This window comes from Scomber scombrus, chromosome 4, assembly GCF_963691925.1.
Source record: "Scomber scombrus chromosome 4, fScoSco1.1, whole genome shotgun sequence".
Lineage (NCBI taxonomy): Eukaryota > Metazoa > Chordata > Actinopteri > Scombriformes > Scombridae > Scomber > Scomber scombrus.
This window is the reverse complement of record NC_084973.1, coordinates 30,484,978-30,512,321: the sequence shown is the minus strand read 5'-3', so window position 1 is coordinate 30,512,321 and position 27,344 is coordinate 30,484,978. Positions and strand designations below refer to the sequence as shown.

The 27,344-nt window shown below is 39.3% G+C and overlaps 1 protein-coding gene across 1 annotated transcript; it reads right to left on the bottom strand.

Annotated features, from left to right (window-relative positions):
* Positions 1-9,458: 9,458 nt before the first annotated feature.
* fgf5 (fibroblast growth factor 5) lies at positions 9,459-25,702 on the bottom strand. The gene is made up of 3 exons (XM_062416814.1): positions 25,486-25,702; positions 22,111-22,214; positions 9,459-9,839 (listed from the first exon to the last, which is right to left on the bottom strand). Exons 1-3 carry the CDS (start codon positions 25,700-25,702, stop codon positions 9,459-9,461), a joined length of 702 nt encoding a protein of 233 aa, XP_062272798.1.
* Between the last annotated feature and the right edge of the window lie 1,642 nt (positions 25,703-27,344).

Sequence of the window (27,344 nt, the reverse complement as noted above, 5' to 3'; positions counted from 1 at the left end):
TGTGTAATTGAAGTAGTAAAGCAGCCTCCTAAATATATCGCGTTGAGTAGAAAGAGGATCACGAGCCAGACTTCATGCAAAATGTTGACAATTGTGTTACCTTTCTCAACCTCGGTCAAATGCGTACCTTGTAAAACATCTATTTAGGCAATTTTACAGGAAGCAATGTTCAATAATGCATATACTAAACTCATTAAACTGCGAGTATTATAGTGAAAATCAACTTGTAAAAGCGTTTATTCTGCCCCACGTCTTCTTCCGCCAGAAGAGGGGACGTGCACAAAGTGACTTAATTTATTGTTAAAAATAACATATTGTAGGGTTTTATTTATGCCGAATTCAAGAGGGTGTCTTATTGAGTAGGAAAATATCAAAAATCATGTTTTAGCTATGCGTACTATTGGAGAAAGCTTTAGTGTATCTTCATTTCGCAGTTTGGTGAATGAGGTTTTGACTTGGCGTGCAAAACGGAACCAAACATTTCATTGAGAGGTTAGATAACATTAAAGCTTACGTCAAATATTTTGTAAGAGGGTGAAACTCACTTTTAAGTAAAACAAATCCATGGAAGTAACTTTGGAGTCGAGATAATCCTCATAGACCTTAAACTCCGTTGCAGAATAGGAGAAACGACCGGCTGCGTTGTTGTACTCCATCTTCCTGCTGTCTTTGTTGACAAAATGCTGCTATAGCAACCTCCTTAACCTACCTGTATTTAAAGCAAACTCAACCAAGAGTTTACACTGATTTAAAACCACTGTAAACCACTGCCTCGGGTGGCTTATTGCTTTTATAAAAGGTTAATACCTGGCAAAGCGTTTCTAAATTAAATTTTATTTATAAAAAGTAATGATTATTTTGCCAAACAATGGTTCTTTAGTGACATTTAGCAGAATGGTTGCCAATCAATATACAGATGTACAGGCTCTCCATCAGTGGCTCCTGGTTTAGCCATGGCCAGATCTACTATATCGGTAATATAGGCAAGGGCCTCCGGGCCCTTGAGCAAAAAGGGCCCCTCAATGATAGGAGGGGGGAAAGTGTTTTTGTTGGTCTCTACAGAAACAAGACACAAGGCTTGACCCATCTTCTTGATGTTGATAATTATGGTCACTGTCAGAAACCTAGTATGTCCAAAACAAAATATGGAGTTACAAGGTTTCCACCGTACAGCAGAATCCATTCAAATGTTTTCACATAAGCATATTTACATATAGTTTAGACTTTGCTCATAAAGAGGTTATCATGAGAATGCATGAGATTAATGGTGATGATCACTTCTTCATGTCTGACAATACCACATCTGACCTCTTAGAAAACATCTGTTCTTTTTTAAAGAGATTCAAAAATTCAAAGAACCCTTTCAAACATTTAGTAAAAAATACAATTATCTCATTTTAAACCAGAATTGATGAATACGCAAACATTGTTCATTTCAAAATATCAAGTGCTGCACAAAAGATGTTTCCTCCACTGAAAAGTCCATTCTCAGTGTATATGTGCACTTTTTTAAGTTTCATACTGGACCATGATTAGCCCTCAAACTAGTTGTGATGTCACAAATCATGTCCATAGGCCCACTGAGAAACTTCAGCTGGTTAATGTGAAACCAGCCCTCTAGTGTCAAACTCTGCACATACATCATTCTGCACAGTGAAGCTGAAATATCCAAGTGAAGTAGCAATAAAACACATTTTGAGCGGAAGGGGACATGAAAGATGCAACACTCTGTATTTTTTCATATTAACAATGGATTAAATGACTTATAATATGAAACCTGTCACATTTAAACAAACCTTACCCACGTATAAATACTATTCAATAACTATTCAATAAAATAAAGTGTGTGGTTTTCCAGCCAGCATTCTTACTATTCTTACCAACTCCATTTCTAACAGCAGCAGAAAGCTCTTTTCACTGATAAAGCTCTAAAAAATCACTGTATGCTGCCTAAACAACAAGCAGGCAATTTTCTGATAAAGAAAAATGGGGCATTTTGCAGCTAAAGAGACAGATATGATTTCTCAGGAGTTGTTGAAGACTCACCCAACACTAATATAAGTTTAAAGTTGAACTTAGATTAAATGAATGATAATGTTGATCCTTGTCTGCTGGACGTGTAAATAGGCAATCATTTGCTAAAACATAAGCAAATAACAACTTTAAAATGTGATATGTTGTTTGTCAACAGAAGTTTTGTGTTTTCTGCTGCCCCCATGTGGCCAGAAACATGTCATTGCACATTGTAAATGAAAGGTCTACATCTGTACTGGTATGAGTGACTTAGCTTAAAGCCTGTTTATTGTGCAGTGTTTTATAATGTTTTAGGATTATATAACCCTATAACCACAGGTGAAAAGGATAGTCTATCTGTATTTTATAAGTAATATGTCTCTAGGCGGCGTTTTACCTGATAAAATTCATTGAACCTAACTTTCACTTCATGTTGGGCCCAAACCTGGAATAATCTACCAGATGACAAAGTCATCCAGTCAGATGATGTCACTCCCCGAATCCTGGCAAATCTACACTATTTGGCACCTTATTGACTGTAAAATACAGAATAAAATGTTCAGTGGGAATGTTCTCGGCTCCATTTACCGAAATACTGTGACTCTTGGCTGTAATTATCATCTTTTATTATCATTTTGTTTAATTTTCTCATGCAGCATGACTTTTAATGGGTCTGCAATGACGTCCACGGAAAGTGAGGTAATGATACAAAATATTGTAATGAATATGCGCTCATGCGGTAGCCATGTAACTCTCAATGTGGTCATACGACCAAAATGAACATACGCAGACAGACAAATAAGATTAAAGGAAGTGAAGGCAGATGGCAGACGGGTTGGTGGGCAGAAAGTTGGTTAACGAGGGAACCTGCTCCTTCAAGATCAACTTCAAATAAAAAGACTGTCACGCAAGCTTCGTCTCAATCCTGAGGTCACCAACTGTTTTCTTACCTAGAAACAAAGACCCGGTGCATTATTTAACACCGTTATGAATTATGAAAATGTAATTTCTGTTGTTCTCATTCTAAGTTGACCAATCTTTTTCATGGTGAATATTCCTTCTTTTTCTGTTTCATGCCAGAAAATATACAAACCAGTCAATTAACAGCTCGGTTCTGTTGTCAAAAGGATTAGACAACATGCATATTCACTAAGAGCATGTGCACATTACTTGGTTTCGAAATGGCTCCAAAGACTAATAACAGCAATCACATTTTCAGCCTCTGGAGACCGGTTCGGTGTACACCAGACGCCTCTGCGCATGTATGGGAAAACGATTCAGTTGTTTCGCTGGCTTGCTCTTCTACGTATCACAACCTCTTGGTGATTGCAGTTATTAGTCATTTCAAAACAAACTAATGTGAGCATGATTTTCATGAAGAAGGAATATGTTTTTATATTGAGAATAAAATGTTTCTTTAATAGTTTTTGGAAAACAACGGACATCTATGACACAGAGGAATAAGTTATATTAGGCTTTGGAGACACACACAATAAGTAGATCAATTCATTGTAGGTTTGAGATTTGTTGACCATAAGAAATATATTGAAAATTGACAGTCTTATCCTTTATGTCAGTGATTTAAAAAACTCAAAAAGCATAATTTGGCTCCACTACACATGTTTTGTCAGTTCTCTTAGTTTTGTTTTATTAATAGGAAGTCATTCAACTTTCAAAACTTTCTTAAAACTTTCATCATTCACGTTATCCGAAATTTGTGCTCAATTCATGTAACATTTTAAGACTCTGTTCCTCTTCAGTTCAAATGTGACTGTGTAAAATACATATTACATGCAGTATATACACAATACATCTGAAAGCTGGAACATTAACTACCTTTGAATACAAGCATTTTGCTCCTGCTATCCTCACAATACATTAACCTAGTTTCCAATGCAAGTCAAATGCCTCATACAGTATGTAATGTACATTTTTGTGCCACACTACAGCAAAATCAAATCATCAAATTAGCTTCTATGTTGCTCCTGTGAGCCGAGCGATGTTAAACACGGTTACAGCAGTGAGTGAACAGGGGGCAGCAGTACATTAAACATTTATACGTCTGCATTAGCTTCACCTCAGCGATCAGGTTCACTGTGGTCGCTGTGTTAAATTACACTGAGTAAGATGCTCACATAAAATCTAAATCCGCATGCATTTCGGTAAACTTGGCAGATAGATTATCATGTTGTGAAGTCGATGAGACTTCGGAAAGATGTGGCTGAGTTAACGCAGGTACAACCTCTCAGGAAGTGTTGACTAAACCCTGTTGGAGAGCTGCTGTGGCCCCGTTGATTGGGCTTTACTTAACCCTCCTGTTGTCCTCGAGTCAAGGAAGGAAGGGAGGAAGAAGGAAGGAAAGAAGGAAGGAAGGAAGGAAGGAAGGAAGGAAGGAAGGAAAGGAGGAAAGGAAAGAAGGAAGGGAGGAAGGAAAGGGAAGGGAGGAAGGACGGAGGAAAGAAGGAAGGAAGGTAGGAGGGAGGGAGGGAGGAAAGAAGGAACGAAGGTAGGAGGGAGGAAGAAGGAAGGGAGGGAGGAAAGAAGGAAGGAAGGAAGGAACGAAGGAAGGAAGGAAGGGAGTAAGGAGGGAGGGAGGGAGGAAAAGAGGAAGGAAGTAAGGAGAGAAGGAAGGGAGGAAGGAAAGGAAAGAAGGAAGGAAGGAAGTGAGGAAAGAAGTATGGAAGGAGGGGAAGAACAAAGGAAACATTAAAGAAAGAGGGAGGAAGGAAGGAAGGAAAGAAGGAAGGAAGGAAAGAAGGAACAGTCAAAAGAGATGGGGTCAATTTGACCCGGGAGGACAACAGGAGGGTTAAATGTGGTGTAATACATGGATATCATATATCTAATCTATCCTAAACCTAAAAGAAAGTTAAATAAGGAGGATTCAGTAACAGAAAGTGCAAGAACAGACATTATTCATCTTCTTTTTGATATGAGCATGAGTCGGATTTATCCTCCCATGACACTAATGATTTGACATTTAACTTCATTAAAATCTTACTTCCTTTGCCACAAAACCACCACAAGAGAATTTGTCTTTCATCCATTAAACACAGGGGTGAAAGGTCAGATCCAGCACAAGAACAGCAGCCCTGGTAGCCATACAGGGAGCTTTGATATGTACAAGCCAGGACCCTTGGGTGCTCCAGCTGAAGTCTCTGTCCTCACTATGCCAGTTATGCCATCCCATTAATGGTGATTATGTTTCATCACTCAGCATGGCCGCCATTAGTGCTTCCAAACTGTTACGCATGATGAATGAAATTTGAAAGCAAAATAAATCGACAAAATATACAACCTAAAAAGATGAATATTTAAAGTTTGCTCAAATTTAAAAAAAAAAAAAATATTGATGGTAATAGTAAGAGGGATCTATTATTGAATTAATGACATATTGAAATATGGTCTCACAGAGAAGTGCAATATTAACATTAAGATTGGTCTACATTAAGACTGTAAACCAAGTGCTTTTCACCTTTTTTCCCCTTTTTTTATTGGTATCATTCACTTATCTGTTGGATAGCAGTATGTGCAGCTGAGTTTATTTCCTCTGTGAGAAGCTTTATTTACGTTATCATAACTGCAGTTTCTTAAACAACCCAGCTGTTGCGTCATTAGCTGCTCCGCATACAGATGCTGATGGGTTGTGAGTAACTTGTTCAGTGGCACTGTGGTGATAAGAGCTGAGGAAGAGGAATGGTTTTCATTTATTTGCCCGATGTGATCAAATCAAGATTAAATGTCGGATGAATTAACCAAAAAAAAAATTATTGTTTGACTTTACCTTCGTGTCGTCCTCCCGGGTCAAATTGACCCCGTCTGTTTTGACTGTTCCTTCTTTCCTCCCTTCATTCCTTCCGTCTGTACTTCCTCCCTCCTTCTCTCTTTCTTTCCTCCCTTCCTTCTTCCTCCCTCCTACCTTCGTTCCTTCTTTCCTCCCTCCCTCCTACCTTCCTTCCTTCTTTCCTCCGTCCTTCCTCCCTTTCCTTCCTCCCTTCCTTCTTTCCTCCCTCCCTCCTACCTTCCATCCTTCTTTCCTCCGTCCTTCTTCCCTTTCCTTCCTCCCTTAATTCTTTCCTTTCCTCCTTTCCTTCCTTCCTTCTCTCCTTACTTACTTCCTCTTTTCCTCCCTCCCTCCCTCCCTCCCTCCCTCCTTTCCTTCCTTCCTTCCTTCCTTCCTTCCTTCCTTCCTTCCTTCCTTCCTTCCTTCCTCTTGTCCTTCCTTGACCTGAGGACAACAGGAGGGTTAAACTGATTCAAAATTCAAAGAGACCAAAGTGGAACCAGACAGATTTATCATGTTATATATATATATATATATATATAACCACCTACTGTCACCTACAACATGATACATATTAATATCAATTGATATATTTATTTGTAATATTCATATTACATAAAAACTCTTATTCATACATACAAGTTTTTATAAAAACATTTCGGTACAAAAAATATTTCTTTGGGATGTTTATGAGGACCGCACAACAAAATAAAGAACAACACAGAAGATCATGAAAAATAATGAACAGCATCAAGATATCTACAGTTTAAAAAGGGGAAAAGAAATACAGCATGAAACAAAAACATTCGACCACAGTGACTCTATTCCACTGATTTAACCTGTGTATCAACCTTATGACATCATTTCATGCTTTTAAGTTATTACTCATTTCAATTTTTGTAGTTTTTGTTCATTTGTTTCTTTTTGGCTTCTGTATTTCATTGAGTTAACTGTTTGTTAGTTTGAGTGATAGCTCAAAAACGACTTAAAGGGGACATATTATGTGCTCTTAAGGTTTAAATTTAAATTTTGAGGGTTGACAAGAAAAGGTTTATGTGCATTTTTGTTAATAAAAGTCATTATTTCTTTCATACTGGCCAAATGAGAGGTGCTTAAATGTACATATATACCTTTTTTGATTTCTTTTCAACATTGTAAGAAAGGAAATTTAAAGATTTTCTCATTAAATACGGACTTTAAAGCCACCAATCCGGAGCTTACATCTCATTATTGTCCATCTCTTTGTATATTTATAGGCAGATCTGGCTTCAGATAAAGAATAAATATCTTTAAATCAACATTGAATCATTTCGAAATATGTTTTCACAGTCACATATTTAAATTTAGCAGCATTGGTGTTGAGTATTTTTTGGTTATTTCCTGTTTTATTCATGACTGTGTAATATTTGCAACCACGTCTGTAATGACCCTAACCCCATTATTCCTAATAAGTTAATGCAAATAAAATGTGTATTCAGATGTTTTTATACTTGCACTTTGTTGTTCAATTAATATGATAGATATTTGAAATGTTCATCTCAGTTGTCAGAATATATAAAACATACATTATTTGGAGCATTTTTCATAGGTTAATACTCAGGTTGTGACAGTGGAATAAAGGCCAAAGTAAAATTGTGGCACACTTTAGATTGTTCATTTGATTTTTCTCTGTATGGTTTTGCAAAAAAAAAAAAAAGTACCTCAAGCTCAAATATTTAAAACAGTTTAAATTAAACACAGCATTTAATTTGTAGTTGAGGCATTTGGGGGCAAGTCAAGCTGTGTTGTTCACAACCAAACTCTGCCTTCCTCCCCAGAGATCTCCGTATTTTCCTTTGCGGCCATTCCACGGCTGTTTGCCATCCGATACACCTACAGCTTGAACCTTCCCCAAAACACGGGTCCGCTCTTTTCTCGGCATCTTTATCCCCGTGGTGACGGCGGTGCGCGCTCCTCCTGGGGTGGAATGCTGCGAGGTCGTGACTCTGGATTTTTCGGGGGACAGCCGGTGGCTAAAATGATAGTTTTGATGGACAGTTTTCTCCTTGATCCCTCACAGCTGTCTAGGAGGAGGAGGAGGAGGAGGAGGAGGAGGAGGAGGAGGGGGGTCACTCTCCAGAGAGCCAGACCTCGTTTTTTTATGTTAGTTATCACAAATCTGCTATGAGGGAAGAGACAGTTGGTTGATTCTTATGTTTGGGCAGGAGACATGTTTGAGCGCAATTTACAAGCCAGGTTTGAGAAGTTTTAGTCTCAAAAGTGGCAGAAAAATATGTCTCACAGTCAAATTTACCACATCATTTATAGTTTTAACAGCAGAGAGAGCATATATGATATAACAGTCATTTTTTTACTGTTGGAAGCTGAAATCCACAACTTATTTTTGGTTACAATATCCTATCTTTTACCATCAATAGGCCTATGATACATGGCGGAGTGAATTTTAAAACATTCATACACAATGAATTTGGACTTGCTGATGTGTTGTTGTGAGTTCTAATTAAATTAAATACAATTTTGCAATAATTATTATCATTTTTACGACCCTCCTCATTATAGCTGTATAACATTAAATCTCATTTGGCTTTAAACCTGTTGTTTTTTGGTTGGTTTTTGCTATAAAATGCATTTAGAAATAAAATCTATTAATACATTCCCTTCAAACAAAGGCCGTCCCACACAATAAAACACACTCTGAGATAACTTTTGTATTTCGAAATCTGCCTCATCCTCTTTTATTTGGTGTCATCACTTTAGGGACTTACTGTACAGTTACAAGGGTGGGGAGGTTGGTAGGGAGTTTGGGCTGGAAATTATGTTTCACTTTTTCTGAAGCGCTAAATCTAAAGAGCAGATGGGATCCATTGTTAGGAAGAAAAAAAATCCATTCTTTGCTAGAAATAGTGTTCAATGACTAATAATTATAAAGATCCAGATGTATTCTGACATATGACTTAATATATCAGTCCTGTTATAGCTATTAGTTATTACAAATGAGGAGCATCGAGCTGTGATACAGAGATTGTTGTTTTGTGCTTATGCAAAAAAATGCACACGATGTGGAAATTAACTTTAAATCTAGTAAATCTTTAAGAAAGTGACTCCTCAGACTACCTTAAAATATAATATTCCTCCCTTAAAAGTTTTTGTAAAGTCTCTTATAGTGAACCACGAAAAACAGAGGATGTTAGCTGGTTGATTAATGAGATTTTCAGTTAGCTTACTACGTAGCAAAACATCATGGATGCCTCTTCTATCACTGTTGTATAGTCAAAAACTCTTTTCAGTTTATATCCGACCAACAACATGGAGAAAGTTATGGATTTCAGCTTTGACAACATAAAAGAGAACATTTTTTTAAATCAATCTGGGGCTTTGCTGAACTTCATGTACATGGATGACATCATAAAACAGAAGAGAGTATCATCAATTCAAGTGAAGAGACAACATTTAACCATGATCATAGCTTCAAGGAAGAAAAAAAGCTCCATAGATGGGTCCGACAGCCCTTTGAGGTTTTTCACAAAAGTCATAGATACCCGGAATGCTTTGAAGGTGATAAATGACCTGACTGTTTTTTTGGACAGGTCTGTTACTTATATGTCCAACGTCTCTGAACCCCGTATCCGTCCCACATAGAGCCAAAAAAAATCCATCTCATCTATCCAAACCGGTACTTGGGCCAGTACTTGACTTGCGAACGTCTCGGCGTTGGGCCCACATGAACGTTAGCTTTCACCAGGGAAGGTCTGGGAGGCGGCGGCGGCAGCGGTTGAGGGGTTTTCCGCCTCTCTTTACTCCTGTCTGTGATGGTGAAGCCACGCTCGCCTTTGTCGTGCAGGTTGACTCTGGGCAGGAAGTGAGTGGAGACGTGCTGGGATTTGACCCGCGGGCTCGAACCCATCTTAGCTTTGCCTCTCTTGTTGAGGGCCACGAACCACTCGCGACCAGTCCTGTGGTTCCTGTGGATTACTGAAGCGTAGGTGTTGTAGCTGTTCTCCTGGAAACGCTCCCTGAACTTACAGTCGTCTGTAAACAATTCCTAGAAGAAGAAGAAGGAAGAAAAGTGTTACTTCTTGCCCTTCTCCCTTTAAATAGGTTAAAATAATCAATTAATCTGACGTCACTTAACCAGAAAACTGATTAATTTTGATTAACAAACATTTAAATCTACTAAATTTGTAAAATATTCCATATCTGACATACCTTCAACCTTTCTAAGAGTGTTTTAAAACCTGCATAGTTTAGTCTAGTTGAACTGAAATGCTTATTTCCCCCCTTGGTCATGGCTGGATCTACCATATGGGCAATCTGGGCAATTGATGGGGGCCCTTAAGCAAAAATGGGCTCTCAATGTTGGGTTCCACAGAAAAACGACACTTTGCTTGACCCTTTCTCTTGATTTTGATAATTATAGTCGCTGTCAGAAACCTAATAAGGAGATACGAGGTCTCCACCTAGCAGCGTTATCCACTAGGAAGAAAATAAAAATTGTTTCCAATAAAATTAAGTCTCTCTCGCTGCCTGCAGAAAATATGCTGCATCCTAAAGGACTCATCCCACCCCACGCATCAGCTATTTAAATGTCGGCCCCTCAGGCAAACATTACAGGCCAATAAAAGAAGGCGCTACAAGATTAGAGATCAGTTTTTATCCCAAAGCCATCATCACATTGAACATTGCTCTGATGTCACACACACACACACAACATCCTTATGCAACATTATTTATTTGCTACTTTTGCTTTTTTTTTTTTACACAAGTGCTAATTTCATACTTATTGTGGTAATTTCAGTCTTAACCTTCTTTTAAGCACATATTGGTAGGTGAATGTGAACTGTGTATGTTTTGATGAGTGTGCATATGACAAATCTTTCTTTTTATGTATATATGTTGACTTCTATTTTAGGCAGTGTACTAAATTCCGTTGTGTATTTGTTACGCAATGACAATATAGCTTTAACAGGCAACGTGCTCCAGTAGATACACACATATATACACGTTTTATACCTTTATAGGAGCAACGTATCCTGGTTGAGATACAACTCATAAAATCCAAAATATACAAAATATTTTTAAAATTATTTGTGGAAATGTTTACTTAGGTGCAATGAAATCTATATCTATAATCTTATTTTCCACTCCTGCCTGTTTAAGGGAAATAGTGATTTTGAATCTTGAATCTTGTTAAGTGATGATTGGTTAGCAGGCCACAATGCACTGTGGTTAGGTTGTATCACATCAGTGTGTTTGGGTTAGGGTTAGGGTTAGGGTTTGGGTCAGGGTTAGGGTCAGGGTTAGGGTTAGGGTTAGGGTTAGGGTTTGGGTTAGGGTTAGGGTTAGGGTTAGGGAAAAATGATCAACTAGCGGGAAATGGACAGCGCCACTGGTAACCAAAAGCTCAGCAGGGCAACCAAAAGGAAAAAAAACCCCAAAAGGTTTGAACATAAAATGAATTATATGGGAGTTTTGGGGCTTCAGCAGCCTCAGCAGTGCCTATAGGCCCGTTGTTGTATTAATCCAGCCTTTCATTGGTTCTAGTTTTGGCACTTTGCATGCTACGATATACAGAAATCAGCTAGCAGCTAACCAGAGAATGCATCAAAGTCCGACTTGGACTATAGCAATGGTATGTAATCTACTTGATATTTGGGCAGATTTCTTCAAGACTTTTCTTCCTGTATTTATGTTCTGACTCATCGACTGATTCAGACCCCAGCAAATGAACTGTAGGTATGAAAACATGTGGATCTGCCCACATGAAACGAAGCCGAGCATTGCCAACACATGGAAACTCTGTTTGCATGCTACCATGTAACCTAACCCTGTGTTTCTCTTGTTAGCTGCTGCTTAGATAATTGGCATCAAGTCAGGGAAAGAAAAAGTAATGGCCCCTATTCCTTTACAAGGAAGCTCTCATCAACAAGCATCTGGAACCTGACCTCTGCCAGATTCTCCCCACTGATGCAATTTTTATTTCCTCGTTAATACCGACCTGACACAAGTGCACACTCATACTCGCACACATTCATTGCCGCTGTGAGAAAACTTTATGTGATGTTACAGTAGGTGTCCTTACACGCTGAATCATTGGGGGTTCAGTGTGACATTTGTTCCTCTTTAAACCTCCTGTTGTCCTCCCGGGTCAAATTGACCCAATCTCTTTTGCCTGTTCCTTCTTTCTTTCCTTCCTTCCTTCCTTCTTTCCTTCCTTCTTCCCTCTTTCTTTAATTTTTCGTTTGTTCTTCCCCTCCTTCCCTCTTTCTTTGCTCCCTCCATACTTCTTTCCTCACTTTCTTTCTGCCTTCCTTCCTTCCTACCTTCCTTCCTCCTTTCCATCCTCATTTCCTTCCTTCTCTCCTTACTTCCTTCCTCTTTTCCTCCCTCCCTCCCTCCTTACTCCTTTCCTACCTTCCTTCCTTCTTTCCTCCCTTGCTTCCTTCCTTCCTCCTGTCCCTCCTTCAACCTTGCCTTCCTCCCTTCCTTCCTTCCTTCCTTCCTTCCTTCCTTCCTTCCTTCCTTCCTTCCTTCCTTCCTTCCTTCTTTCCTCACTTCCTTCCTTCCTTCCTTCCTCCCTTCCTTCTCTCCTTACTTCCTTCCTCTTTTCTTCCCTCCCTCCCTCCTTACTCCTTTCCTTCTTCATTCCTTCCTTCCTTCCTTCCTTCCTTCCTCCCTCCTATCCTTCCTTCCTTCTTCCTATCCTTCCTTGACCTGAGGACAACAGGAGGGTTAAACCTGCAGTAACACATTTTTTTGTCCACTAGATTTTGGCAGAAACAAATTTTGAAGTCAGCGTATCATCACCTTTTAAGTTGAAATGTTGAACTTGTTAGCAAACAGTTGTTTATTTTTCACATCCAGCTGTTACGGAGCAACATTATCATTCATTTGGAGTCGTGTTTTTGTCCACCTGGTGAATTTTAAGTCCAATATTTGTTCTTGCTTTCTACCAAGTCCTGAGGGAAATATCTGGCTCCTTAGCAGCTCCACTATGTTCAACTGTGCTTGTTTGCCATTTGGTGGGTTATACTGGGTTTTTTTTTAGAGCTTTGCCTCTGCCTGCTGCAGCCAAAAACACCACCATAAGAGTGCTAAGAGTGAACCAAAACAGTAAAGTTGCAGCCAGACAGCATCAAAATGAGCTGAAACTCACTATAAAGCTCCATAAAGCCGAGATGAGCTGCAGAGTGGTTCATCACTACGAGTGACATCTCTGACATTACACAGTCATCATTTCATACATTATAATAAGAATGAAATGAGAACAGAAGGAAAGGCTGATGTTAGACCTGTTATGTAATCTATAAAGTTGAAGCAGAAAACATCATTTTAAAAGAATCTTGAGTTTCTAACAACACAGAGCTGAATCTTACATGTAATACCGTCATTACAGCAGCATTCAGTGAGTGAGGAAAACGTGTAATGCTCGCTCATCTCAACCTGTAATTGCTTGCTTTTGCAGCCCCTTTGTAGTTTGCAAGACAAAATAATATCATCTGATACTGGGTTAGCTCTTGTAAAAATTGAGATATCTCCAGACTGAACTTTCATGTTGGGGTCAGGTTGCAAAGTCTAAATCTAAATGACTTTTCTTATCCAAGTAATGCTTTGACTGAAAGCATCTCAGCGTCTGCTTTGAACTGGCCAAAAACTCATTATGGCAAACTTATTAACCTTTGTGTCGTCCTCCCGGGTCAAATTGACCCCGTCTGTTTCGCCTGTTCCTTCTTTCCTCCCTTCCTTCCTTCCTTCCGTCTGTCCTTCTTCCCTCCCTCCTTCTCTCTTTCTTTCCTTGCTCTCTCTTTCCTCCCTTCCTTCTGTCCTTCTTTCCTCCCTCCCTCCTTCTTTCCTTCCTCTCTTCGTTCTTTCCTCCCTCCCTCCTCCCTTTTTTTCCTCCCCCTAGCTTCCTTCCTTCCTTCCTCCCTTCCTCTTTTCCTTTCTCCCTCCCTCCCTCCTTCTCTCTTTCTTTCCTCCCTCCCTCCTTTCTTCCTTCCTTCCTCTCTCCTTTCCTTCCTTCCTCCCTCCCTCCTTTTCTTCCTTCTTCCTCCCTTTCTTCCTTCCTTCCTCCCTCTTTTCCTTCCCTCTATATCCCTTCCTTCCTTCCTCCCTCCTTTCCTTCCTTCTTCCTCCCTTCCTTGCTTCCTCCATCTTTTCCTTCCTTCTTCCTTTCTTCCATCATTCCTTCCTCCCTCCCTTCCTTCCTTGACTCGAGGACAACAGGAGGGTTAAATCCATCAAGAACTTGTGACTGAAGACACGCTGAAGACACGCTGGCTGATGTGTCTCTGATCATTTTGTTTGTTACATCTCTACATTTCACAGAATTGGGCATCAGTTACTGTAAGTATGTTATAAGAGAGTTTATTGAACGTATGTGACATGTTCAATAGACGTATTTGGCATTTCAGAGGTTTTATTTATCACATGTGTTGCTATCAAAATGATTCAGCATATTTAATGTTTCTATTTACAGGTTCATAACATTATGTTACCTGATTTGGGTTAAACAATGTCGACAGTTTTCCCATTAATCTTTGTCCAGTGCTGCTATAATTTACTGAGAAACCAAAAATATCTCCGACAAGAGATGATATCGAAGGCTTTTTCAGCTCTGCCTTCTCATTTGTGGATGCGATGCTAATCATGCAGTAAGTATGTCCTCGAGGAGTTTGTTAAAATTAAACAAAAGATTTTAAAATGCTTCTGCTTCATGTGAGTATTTCCATTTTCCAATACTTACTTCTTCACATACTTCTGCTCTACTACCATATACTAGTATTTAGCATCTGTAGTGACTCATTACTTTGCATTAGGCTTTAGATGATCTTATAGAGCATTTTTCTGCTTATATTCTAATGCATTAATTACAATACTCTGAAAGATCTGAGTACTTCCTCCACCCCATGCTGGTCTAATATGACTGTAACAGTTTGACAAATAGACCTAACACCTGAAATACAGCCAAAAGCTTTACAGGTGAAACTCATGCCTCAGAATTTGTATTAACCCTTACATGCTGTTCTCAATTTTTTACATTTGAGAGCTTTAAAAACACCATATACACATTTATTTTACCTGGACTTTTCCTTATGTGGCCCACAGTTTACAAAAATGGAAGTAAAATGCATATTTTTTTTGTTTTTTGTGCAGCTGATACACATTTTTGTTTATGCAAATGTCCAAATTTGACCTGTTTTTAATAAATAAATTCAAAAATCAGCATTCAAACATGTTGTTATATTCATTATATTCTATAAAATGTTCACCTGGACCATAAAATAGTGATTATGAATGTCTATTAATCAAACAGAAGGATTAATCAAACATTTATTAAGGACTAATGGTGAATTTATGAATGTGAATTAGTGTAGAGACTAATTATGAATCAGAATATGGACAGTATGTAAGGGTTAAAACAAAGACAATATTAGACTTTAAATACTCAACGTTGATACAAAACTAAATATCATGCAGAGAAAACAGTTTCGGGACTTTACATTATTATTACACCCTTACTTACACTCATATGCTGCTACACCATATCTCTTGTCAGGACCTGGTATATTCATTGAATGTTCCCTGTTTCGTGCCTAAAAATATATCTAGGGTGGGAAACTCTGACATGTACCCAGGGATGCTTGCTTTCTTGCTGCAAGTATGACTTCCTTGTATAACCTCCTGCCTTTTCTGAAATAAAACAAACTGTTCTGCTTTGCTGAGGAGTGCAGCATAGCAGAAAATGATGCCATTACAGCGTTTGGTAAACATGCCAGTCACAAGAGAGCGCGCCGCGGCCGCAGGCGAACATTTAAGTTATTCAAAGTGACCGACAGTTCCCTTTTGGCTGTTGTCTTTAAAGGATGATTAGAAAATTGTACAGAACTCCTAGAGTCACTGCTATGGGTGGATTGCAATGATTTAACAGAACGCTACATTTACAGGCAACATACCAGCTCTGGTACCAGTCAGGGAATTACACATTTGGAAACAAATCCACTGGAGCATGAATGAATGTACTTACACACACACACACACAGGCATGTATGCACACACAAGCACAGGCATGCATACCAGGAAGAAGCTCTGGCCCCTGCAGTGTTTCATAGGATTTAATGGTTGCAGCCAGATTCCAGAGATCTTATTGTTAAAATCATAATGCTTGTACAGCTGTTTAACCTGGCTCTTGCCCTGCTGGATTGGTCACACTCTTTTTAAAAGGACCTTTCCCATGATCCTCGGGGGTATGGAGGGCAGAGGTGGAAAGTTACTGATGACTTGCTTTTACTTTTCCTCTACCCAAGTCATATTTCTTCTTCTTCTCAAATGTGCCCTTTTTTGTTCTCAGACAGACAGAGTAGTTTATTCATTCACAGTCCACTTAGAATCTGAGACTACGAGCTGAACCAGGACCGCACTCTGACTCCACTCTAATATTGAACAAGCTTTATAGGGACATGGTTTGTGACTGATTAGTTAACACTTAACAGTCTACCATTAAAAGCATATTCAGTACTGTACTGAAGGAATACACATTTTGCACTACCACAACTTAACTATACAGAAACTTATGCTGCTACTTCCTACATATACAAAAGTAGACTCCTAAATCTTAGTTTATCTTACTGTCTATCTATTCTATTTTTATTTATATCAGTAAATGTCTTATCTGTTGTGCAATAAAGCTGACTTTGACTTTGAAATTTCCAGACAAAGAAAATATGATTTTTCCTTCTGACACCAAGTAATGACATTTAATCCCGATACCAGTCAATCTGTTTTTATATTCACTTTTTTCTAATCACTCAGGTAGCTCTTTCCAAGGAAACCAAATACAATAAAACAAGACTAAAAAGAACAGCCATGCTAACAGCTGCATGAGCCTTACAGGCACAGCGGCGCTTTGAACTAAACACTGATGTATGTTCATGTTCGTGTACTGTAACAGTCGAAGGTTTGGACGCACTTTCTCGTTCATGGAAATAGGAATATGTGTGTTCAAGCTTCTGTCTCGTACTGTATTGCACATCCTCAGAATGAAAATACTAGCATGGTGATGTTTAGCAGGTATGTTTTTTTACATATTCACCATCTTTCTCTCTTTTCTATTTTTCTGCACTTTGTTTTATGTTTATTATAATTGGGTTCTTTTTTTTAATTGTATGTTTTTATGCTTTAAACTCTTACTGTTTTTATGTAAAGCACATTGAGTTTGAGCCCCTGGGTATGAAATGCGCTGTATGAATAAAGCTGCCTTGCCTTAGTTTAGCATCTTAGCATGCTATCTATCATTAGCTAATTAGCACTAAACACAAAGTGCAGACAAGGCTGATGGGAATATCTTTAGCCTTGCAGGCATGTGGTCATAAACCAAACTGATGATGACAGTAGATGAAAAGTCAGGGGGTCAATATATCCTGTGTGGGACACAAATATCTGTATTAAAGTTCATTGCAATCTATCCAGTATAAAAATGTAAGAAAAGACATTTCACTCAAATATCAAAAAAAGTCAACCAGGAAAAGTGAGGGGGGAAACGTCATTATCATTACACATTATAATTAGGATATACTTTCTGGTAACCATGGATATCTGCAACAAATTTTGCCCTGGTCTATCTAGTAGATGATGAGATATTGAACTGCATATCTCAAGAGGAAACTTTGACCTACTGGTGGCATTAGGGAGGGTTAGGTAGTTGCGAAATAAGTGTTTTCAGAGGCTGAGACATAATTTAAAACATGACTGGAATGAAAAACATGAGTTTATAAATGTTGTGCACATTTTACTAATAAAATAATTAACAGTATATCAGCTTTTTTGGGTGGAATACGTTGTCATTTCAGATCTCAGTCATGTACTCTCTCTCCCCTGATCACTCACTGTTTGCTCTACAAACGCAGATGACCCTTTCACCTCTCCAAAGATTATGTTTGTGATGGCTTGCTGAGAGGGTCACACGGCCTAATGTGCATCTGTCTCCTCGCTCATTATTCAGCCTATAAATTGCCTCTGTGAAAACATCTAAATATTAAATATGACAGACGATGCAACAAGATAAGGCTCAGGGTGTTACCTGACACCACGACATGAGGCCCGAGTCTGTCTGTGGCCCCCCAGGTTTACATCCACCCCAAACCATCAAAGCGGTTAAGCAGCACAGTGCAGCTGTAGCCACAGATCGGAGTTTTACTTGTACAAATATTTCTCAGAGGCAGAGATGCGATATAAGCTCCAAATGCAACAGTTGGAGCTTGAGAATCAGCACCTGATTTAACTGTTATCAGCCTGTTGAATAGGCGTTATCATCACACATCTGTCCTAAATATATGAGCTAGTAGGAGCCTAAGGGTTTTACTAGGTTCAGGAGGCTGTTATCATCCATTTATTTCAGTGGGCTGATGTTGGTGGAGCTCATCAGGCACAGAAATGCTATTATTCTTATATCTTTTATTCCTGTATTAGTCCAACGATGGGGAAATTTGCAAAAATGCAGTAGTAAAATGGACAATAAAAATAGAATAGCATCAATAAATAAAGAATAAAGAACAATAAATAATAAGTACAAAAGCAATAAAAAACAATAGCAGTAAAAAATATAATAAATAATTGTAACATTATGTACAAATCAGGTGACTGTCAAGTTCCTGTCTGTGGAAAAAATAAATAAAAGGCTGATTTTGCTTAATTCTCAAAGGAAAAAGCAATATTTTAACATGGTTTCAGCATTAAAATGTGTTGTGTGATGATAATGCCCATTCAATAGGCTGATATCAGTCAAATCGGGGGCTTCTTCTCTAGATTTAACCGTCACAGTTGCATCTCTCAGCCTGCAGAGCATCTTACTGCAACAAATGAACTTTAAATTTGCCGTATATTGAAAGCACAATTTATCATTAGGAATTAGTTTTCAAGGAAGGAAGTACTTCCTATTGGGACACATTATATTTTGATGTCTATTTCATCTGTAAAAGAGGAAAACTTTGGCCTGATGGTGATGCAAAGGAAAGCATCATCATTCATCCATTGGGGACGGTGCATATTAACAATACATTTCATGGAAGTCTGGTTATTAGTTTTGAGATTCCTTGCCATGGACTAAAGCGCTCATAAAAGAGGAAAGTTCAGGCAGTAACCAAAATCATTAGGAATAGGAAATTTTTTTATCTGAGGACCAGGAACAATGTTGTCAATCCACATTTACTCGATCTTTTATTTAAAACACAATCTGGCCATTATTTTTGAGATTCCTTCCAATGGACCAAAGTGCTCATTTAACCTTTGTGTCGTCCTCCCGGGTCAAATTGACCCCGTCTGTTTTGACTGTTCCTTCTTTCCTCCCTCCCTTCCTTCATTCCTTCCTGCCTCCTTCCTTCCTTCCCTCCTTCCTTCCTTCTTTCCTTCCCTCCTTCCTGCCCTCCTTCCTTCCTACCTTCCTCCCTCCCTTCCTTCCTCCTTTCCCTTTTCTTCCTTCCTTCCTTCCCTCCTTCCTCCCTCCTTTCCTTCCTTCTTCCTTCCTTCCATTTTTCCTTCCTTCCTCCCTTCTTTTCTTCCTTCCTTCCTTCCTCCCACCCTTTCTTCCTTCCTTCCTTCCTTCCCTCCCTCCTTCCTTTCCCCCTTCCATCTTTCCTTCCTTCCTTTCCTTCCTTCCATCCTTCCATCTTTCCTTCCTTCCTTCCTTCCTTCCTTCCTTCCTTCCATCTTTCCATCTTTCCTTCCTTCCTTCCATCTTTCCTTCCTTCCTTGACTCGAGGACAACAGGAGGGTTAAGGGGAAAGTTCAAGCAGTAACTAATAGGAATTATTTTATCTAGGGATTAGGAACAATGCTGTTAACCCACATTTACTGTATCTTTTATTTAAATCTTAACACAACTGTGCAAAATAAGTGTTTTGATGATGTGAACACTCATAACTCATTAACACAGGAATCATCTCTACTATACATCATATATATGACGTGTAAGTGGCGTAAACTTCCTAAATCAGAGCAACTGTTCTTTACGCTCCACCTTCTGACCTTTTACTCAACCAGAGAGACTTTTTTTTCGGCTCGGCCACATTTTGACAGTTTGGAACAGGAGATGGGGGCAGATGAGACTGAACTGCAGACACGTTTGAACCACAAGAACGAAAGTCCCACTGAGTCAGACCATGGCTATGCATGACAAACTTCCAGCGGAACAAAAATGATCAGGTCTTTATTCTGTGGCATTACCCCCGCAGAGCGCTGTTTCGGCTCATGTTTAAATCTTTTTTGGAATGTGCTTTGACCCGGAGAAAGTCTGCAATTTTCTTATATAAGCTGGAATGACAACTGCTGGTGGAGAGCTCGCAGTCACATTAGTACGTTTCTAACAAGCAGTGTGGCTATAAATGCACTTTGATGGAAGACGCCACATCACTCCCCGCTGACAGGGTTTCGTGAAACAATACTAGGAGCTGAGGGGGCATAAATCGCTGTCGCTCAGCAGGCGTTCCACCAGCAGCTCGCAGCCTCACAGACGCTCCGACCCTCTGATTGTTGCTTGCCTGGCTGATTGTTTACCCAACATATTGATTTTCACTTTGTGGCTCAATCTTCTGTATATTATCAGCCTTCCCAGACAGGACTTAGTCTGCTCTTCCCATTAACACATGCTAATAGGGAGCCGCTTCTATCTCTACGCTTGCCAAGGCTCCCACAGATGACTTGTCAGTGGGGCTGGCTGCTGGCTGGCTGGCCGGCCCGCTGACGGCAGCGAGGCCAAGCTGCTGTGAGCAGATTTGGGCTTACTGTGTGTTTGGGGGGATTTGAAAGTCTTCGAAACTGTGGCTAAAGATTACAGCAGTATGCCATGACATGCCGATGTCAGATTTAAGGGATTTTGTCATGCAGCACAGATGCAAAGCTGTTCAAACTAATAAATAAAACAAATATAGCCACACTGGGCAAGGTTTTAATGGCGGAAATGCACTTGTTTCATGAGTCCAAATTGAGTTGGGCTGCAGCAGAGAAGAGAATCATATCAGGACTAAATGAGAAGCATATTCACAGATTTTGGACCAATTTGATTCAGGCAGTGGGTATGAACCCTGTTTGGAAGTCTGCTCAGAACAAGTAAATGATTGCTAATCCAATGTGTAAAAGAGTAATCTAACCATGAAAAGAAGTTGAAAGCTCAGAAAAGCTAGAAGATTAATCAAAACACTCTCCTGAACAGAGCAAAGTGTGCAGTCATGTATAAAGTTAACTGACAAACCATCCATGAACACCTTAAATAATCATCTCTGCAGAGACTGTTGGTCTCTTCTTCTTTGTAATTTTGGTTTAACAACAAAGTGACTTTATGGTTTAGTCTTAACGCTTTCATCAACTTCATTTCCAGCAGCTGCAAACAGGCACTGATAAACCTGCTGTGCACTGTCTGACTAGCATGAACACAGAGACAGCCAAAGTTAGACTAATTTGCATCTAGCAGCTCAAGAACCAGATATTTCTCTCAGGAATAGGTGGAGACCAAATCTGAGCTAAAAGTAGAGTGAATATTTAACACCAATCACAACTTCAGTGGGATGATAATGTTGCTTTGCGTCTGTATAACCATCCCTGAACACCTCTATCACCTTAATTCCACCACACAAAACCACAAAATAAACCTACAGAAAATAATCACCCAACTCAGCATCTTTGCAGACACTGTTAGCCTCTTGTTTCAGTCTCTCATCAACCTCATTTCCAGCAGCAGCAAGTAAACAGTACCGATAACAGTAGAGAGGCATTGATAAAACCCGCTGTACACTAGCTTGACTAGTAGACTATATTGCATCTAGCAACTCAAGAACCAGGTGTTTTTCCCTCAAGAGTTGGTGGAGACCAAAGCAGAGCTAAAAGAAGAGTGAATATTGGACTTAACATATTAAGGTGAAAATATGTCAGCATACATGGAAGTCAGAGTTCTTCTATCCTCAAATAGCCTCTCCCCAAAAAATTAATGAATGCAACTTTATCATAAATAACTAATTTGATGAAACCTGTGCATTGACTTCCAATTAGAGACAAGCATCAACATCAATTTCACTGTGACACTGTAAACATTGGCACGGTGCCGAGGTTGTTATTTATAAATCCGAACCCATCAGAGCTAATTTAACACTTTAAGAAACACACAGATTAACACTTGTCACATGCAAATAAGTGTCCACTCAAGATAACATGAAGCAGCGTTGCACAGTTTGCTGCATGGATGTGTTCAGAGTGGAATTTAAGAGTGCATGTTGACATACAGAAGCAGTTTGTGGAGCTGCAGGAGAAGCATGCGCATGTGGGATACTTACGGTGGCGTGTAGCCGTCCTCTTTTATTCATGGCCAGGAATCTGTTACTGTAGACCCCTTTGATGCCTATGACCCCCTGAGAAACCGCAAAGAGCTCCAGGACACCTGGGAGGACAAACAACACGCTCTGATGATTGATGGGTGACAGAATGTATTTTTACTCCCGTTGTCATTTTCTGTTCTACTCCCACCATCTGGGTAACCGAGGTGACGTGACCCTGCTGTCTGTTATCCACCTCAGCTGCACCTTATTCCCACATTTTTATGCCTTAGATTTGTGTGCATTAATTAGTTTCCTCTTTTAGATGAGCGAGTAACATCTTTATCAACCTCTACTGGCAACCAGCGGGAATATCAACAATTAGAGATGTTGAGCAAATTAAGGAAAGACCCAATAATTACACACAGAACTAATAATAACTCTGCTATGTGTTTTGCATTTCTTTTTTTTAGCTTCTTGGCTGAAATGAGACTCGTATAGCTCCCCCATCTGCTGTTAAGAATCTCAGCATGGCGGCTTCCTACTGTGTCGATTTTTTACATTTTATCACAGTTTTTAATCACTTGTATCACTGTCATAATAAATGAAGCTGAGTGTAATTATGCTGTGATATAATTTGGGTTGAAAACACGAATAATGCTGCGATTTCCTGCTCTGTGCACAAAGACAAACCAAGGTAAAGCAGCTGCAATCCAGAGTTTACAGGGCAGGATTATTCCCAGAGGGATGCCAGGTTAAACCACAGACTGGCTGCTATGTGTGGCATTAATAGGAAATGTATCTCCTACTCTCAGCAACTACTACCAATGTGTTCTTTAGCAAGGCACCTAAACTGTAGATGCTTAAGAAAGACTATTTAGTGACCAAGAATTTGCATTCACTGACATCATAAATGGCCAAAAGAACAAAGGTTTTAGAGATTAATTGGAAAGAAAAGTAAAAGTGACTGGTGGTGGCGGTGGAATGGTCATTATTAAAGTATTTAAGATTTAACCAGAACCACAAACTTTCCGCAACCTTAAAATATAGGTTTAGTCACTTAATTTGTTACTTCTTTAACCACACTGTAATTGTTATAAATTGATATTGTTGGATTATAAACAGTAAAAACTGACAATGAACATTTTGTTTAAACATTGTGTCTCTTGCTTTGGGGTGGTCCTGGTTGTAGTTCCTTTCTACCAAAACATGCTTTTCCTTAGATGCATGTGAGCATAACTCTGGGAAATGTTGTATATGGGATTAACCCAAAAAATGAGATTTAACCTTAAATTCTAATATAAAAGTATGCATCAGGCCACTGTGGGTTCATTTCAGTCCCCTCGTGGAACAAAGAAACTGTTCAGAGGAGAAACTCAAGCACATTTAGGCCGTTAAACAAATAATTAAATATAATAAAACCAGATTTGAGCAATAAAATAAACAAAGGAAATGAATATAGAAAGTAAAGCTCCATCCAGACATTATGGCCGCTCAAGTTTCCTGGTTACAATACTTTCATATGTTAAATAATCCCAAAACTGCAATAAGAGAACATTTAAAGTTTAACTGGCTGTATTTATGAAACCGTAGCAATGAATGAAGTTCTGATCAGATATCACCTACGATTAATAACACACTGATATTCACACAACATTCTTAAACCGGCAAATCAATGTGACCACTGTGCACCAGTTGTTGAAAATTGTTTTTTACGATCTGAGATCTTCTTCCCGAGCAGTTATTTGACATCCAACTTGTATCTAATGCACTGGTGATGGTAAAAGAATCTTCATATTACAAAATCTAAGACATCCAGTCTGCCGGTCGTCTCCAGCGCTGTCATGCAGGAGCCAAAGCCACATGGCTGTCGCCTTGAAATCCATGTAACCTGACAACTCTTCTAAAGGGGGAGCATGAAATGGAGGCACAAGTGCACTTTCACGGTGAGCTTTCGGGCTTTTTCGTCAGCAGATGAGCGATGAGGGATCTGATAGTGCAGTAAAAACTAAAAAATTTGATTTATGACTTTTTAGTCTTCTGGGATAGATGACACATAACAAACCTCTGAAAGCAGGAGGGTAACGTCACGTTGGTATTTGAAATATAGAAAAAGTTGACTCCAGATATTGGACTTAGCTTGCTTTCTTTATGTTGTTGTGCAGCTGCAAACTGATGTGCAGAATCTCAGTATTTGAGGCACTAAAGTTTTGTTACTTTCTTATTTTTAAGTAAGATAAAAACCTTGAAACTGATGCATTTGGATTTGATGCAAGTAGAAATGATTTTGACTAATGTTCCAATCTGTTCTTGTTAAGAAGAAGAATCTCCCCAACTTTCTGCAGGAGCTAGACAAATAAATCAGCTGATAAACTGAAGCCATTACATTGGTCTATATCCAATTATAATTACATTTTATCAGCTGTTAAGTTATGAGAAACTTCAGCACAGAAATACCAAAGATATGTTTGAGGTCTCCAAGTTTGTCCATCAGAGAGAGCTGACAAGTTTATTTTTCAGCTGCAAAATGTTTACATAAGTCGGTCACATTTTTAACAACCGACTTTAAAGTTCAAAAAAATGAATATCATCATTTTTTTTTTTAAACAGTCAAATACCAACATTGTTATCAGACTTTAAAAGTATTTGGCTGTCTGTGCATGCTTACATGACTACATCCTGGAGGAATCAATGGTACTGTGGAAATCTGGGCTGATGTGAACCATCTGCACTGCAAAATAAGATAATTCCTGCTATCATATATTTATTAAATCAATTGAGACTAGATGCATATAAGAAAAAATGAATTTGTTTTGGTATGTAAATATGTTTAAAATGAGATTTCTCCTCTTTATGTGTAATGTATATTGTTTAAAAGTTGATTCCACTAGTTTTAAGGCAATTAGAAGATCCACTATCAGACAGTAATGACACCACTCTGTAGTAGTGGAAGTTGTTTTAAGGCTTGGATATTTTTTTTGCAGTGTTTGAAGTTGAGTTGTTGTGATGACAATCGTGCTGATTGGCAATCCAACACATCCTGGTGTCTCACTGCTGCACCTGTTACATCCACAAATAGTGTACCTGCCAACATCCCGGAGCGACACAAACAAGACTCGTCAACCAGATGGCCGCTGCTCAGATATTTCACAGGGTCAGCCAGCCTAAGTTTAGGTGCGCGCTCCTTACACTCTTCCTGTGTAAATGATTATTGTTATTACTTCCTGGGATGTCATTTTTAAATAGATGCAAGTGCAAACAGAAAGGGAATCAATTTGGATAAATCCAAGTGCGCATTCTCAGCGGGACGCACCGGATCCATTCCGCGCGTCAAGATGTTTATAATTTAGTAGTCATGCTGCTCCATGTACCGTGAAACCGGAGTGAATGACTTACTCAGCTGGTTGGGTTCATGGCTGCCGTTGACTCTGCCATCGGGATGAATCTGGAGATGGAAACCGATGCCAACCCTACAGTAGAGCCTGCAAGTCCTGCGTCCCGAACTGATCCCCTCCTCCAGAAGTTGGCGCTCCAAAGAGACGTACTGTGCTACGGCGGCGGCGGCGAGAACCAAGTGAGCAAAGGTCAGAAGAAGGTAAAGAGGAACATTCATTCTTCCACAAAGGAGACACTCGCTAGGCCACTTCTAGCATTTTGGTGTCGCTCCTGAGGTCTGGGCACCAGTAACCGTGCGTACACACGTGTGGAGTCCCTGCACGCAGCGCTCCTGGACATTACCCCGGCTGCAGTAGCTGGAGCTGTTCTGCTGGCACGGGGATATTTATAACGCCAATGATCTCACTACTCGATGCATGCCTGAGCTCTAAAGGACGCTCTTTCATCCAGATTTTGTCGCTGAGATGCCACTCCTGCTCAGCACCGATCCACAGCAGCGGGGCGTGAAGGAAACACGACTGACACCGCACATTTTCCAAGGAATCGTCCGCGCCAGGACGCACTAAGCGTGGCATTTTACGCACAGAAAAACATCGTATTAACACATCGAGGATGCCATTAATTCATGCAGGGGATAGTAGTGAAAGTGACTCTTCTGATAATGCTGATTGCTGTATAAGAACAGTTAAATAAATGAATGGAGGGAGGGCGATGGGGGCTCAGCCAGCAGAGATCCTCAGGTGGCGCAGCGGAGTTTAAGCTCACCGGACACTCAGACAGCCGTATTTATAGGCTTTAGTCCACCTTATCATCTGATACGTCCGCATGCTTATAGGAGAAACGTCTGTCAAGCTGCCTAATGTATTCTGAGCTGTGCACAACAGCAGGGAGGCTATATAATGATCAGATTGCGGATTAATGCGAAAATCTAGAAGGATTATATCATTCACACAATTATTCTCATTTTTCTTATCATGTCTGCCATAAAACTGCACCTCAGGCTTCCTGGTGAGTTATCAGAGCCCCTAAAATGGTCTAAATAACTGTTAGGATGGCAGTTGTTTTGCAGTGGAGTCATGTGACCTGCCAAAGTGTCCTTGAGCAAGACACTGAAGGAAGGCACTATAATTAGAAGTTCACCTATATCACTAAACAGTAACATAAAGATGTCATTTAAAAGGCAGATCTCATTTCCTGGTTCATGTCATTCAGTAGTTTCATATTCACAAGTATGTTGTGTGTGAAGGATCAACTCAAGAAAGTGTGTAACCCTTACATACTGTTCATGGTTAAATTTGACCCATTTTTTTTATATTTGAGAGTTGTAAAAACACCCAATACACATTTATTCTAAGTGGACTTTCCCTAATGTGACCCCGAATATACAAAAATTGAAATAAAATGCATCATTTTAGTTAATTTTTGTGCAGCTGATACACTTTTTGTGCAACTGATACACATTTTTATATATGCAAATATCCACATTTGACCTGTATTTATTGCAAAATTCAAAAAACACCATTATAACATTTTGTATTCATCATATTCTATAAAATGTCCATAAAATAGTGATTTTAAATGTCTTTTTCCCCCCATAAATAAACAAAATAAACTCTTCATCAAGGATTAATCAAACATTTATTAATGACTGATGGGGGTTTTATGAATGTGAATTGGTGTTGTGACTAATTATGAGTCAGAATATGAACAGTATGTAAAGTTTAAACAATAAAAAATAAATGTATTCTGCTACAACTTCCCCCCTCTATCCAGCAGGTGGATGGAGTAAGATAGAAGGAAATATCATCGCAGATATCCAACAGAGACTTTATGTTATACTCTTGTTTGGAAGTTTCAAG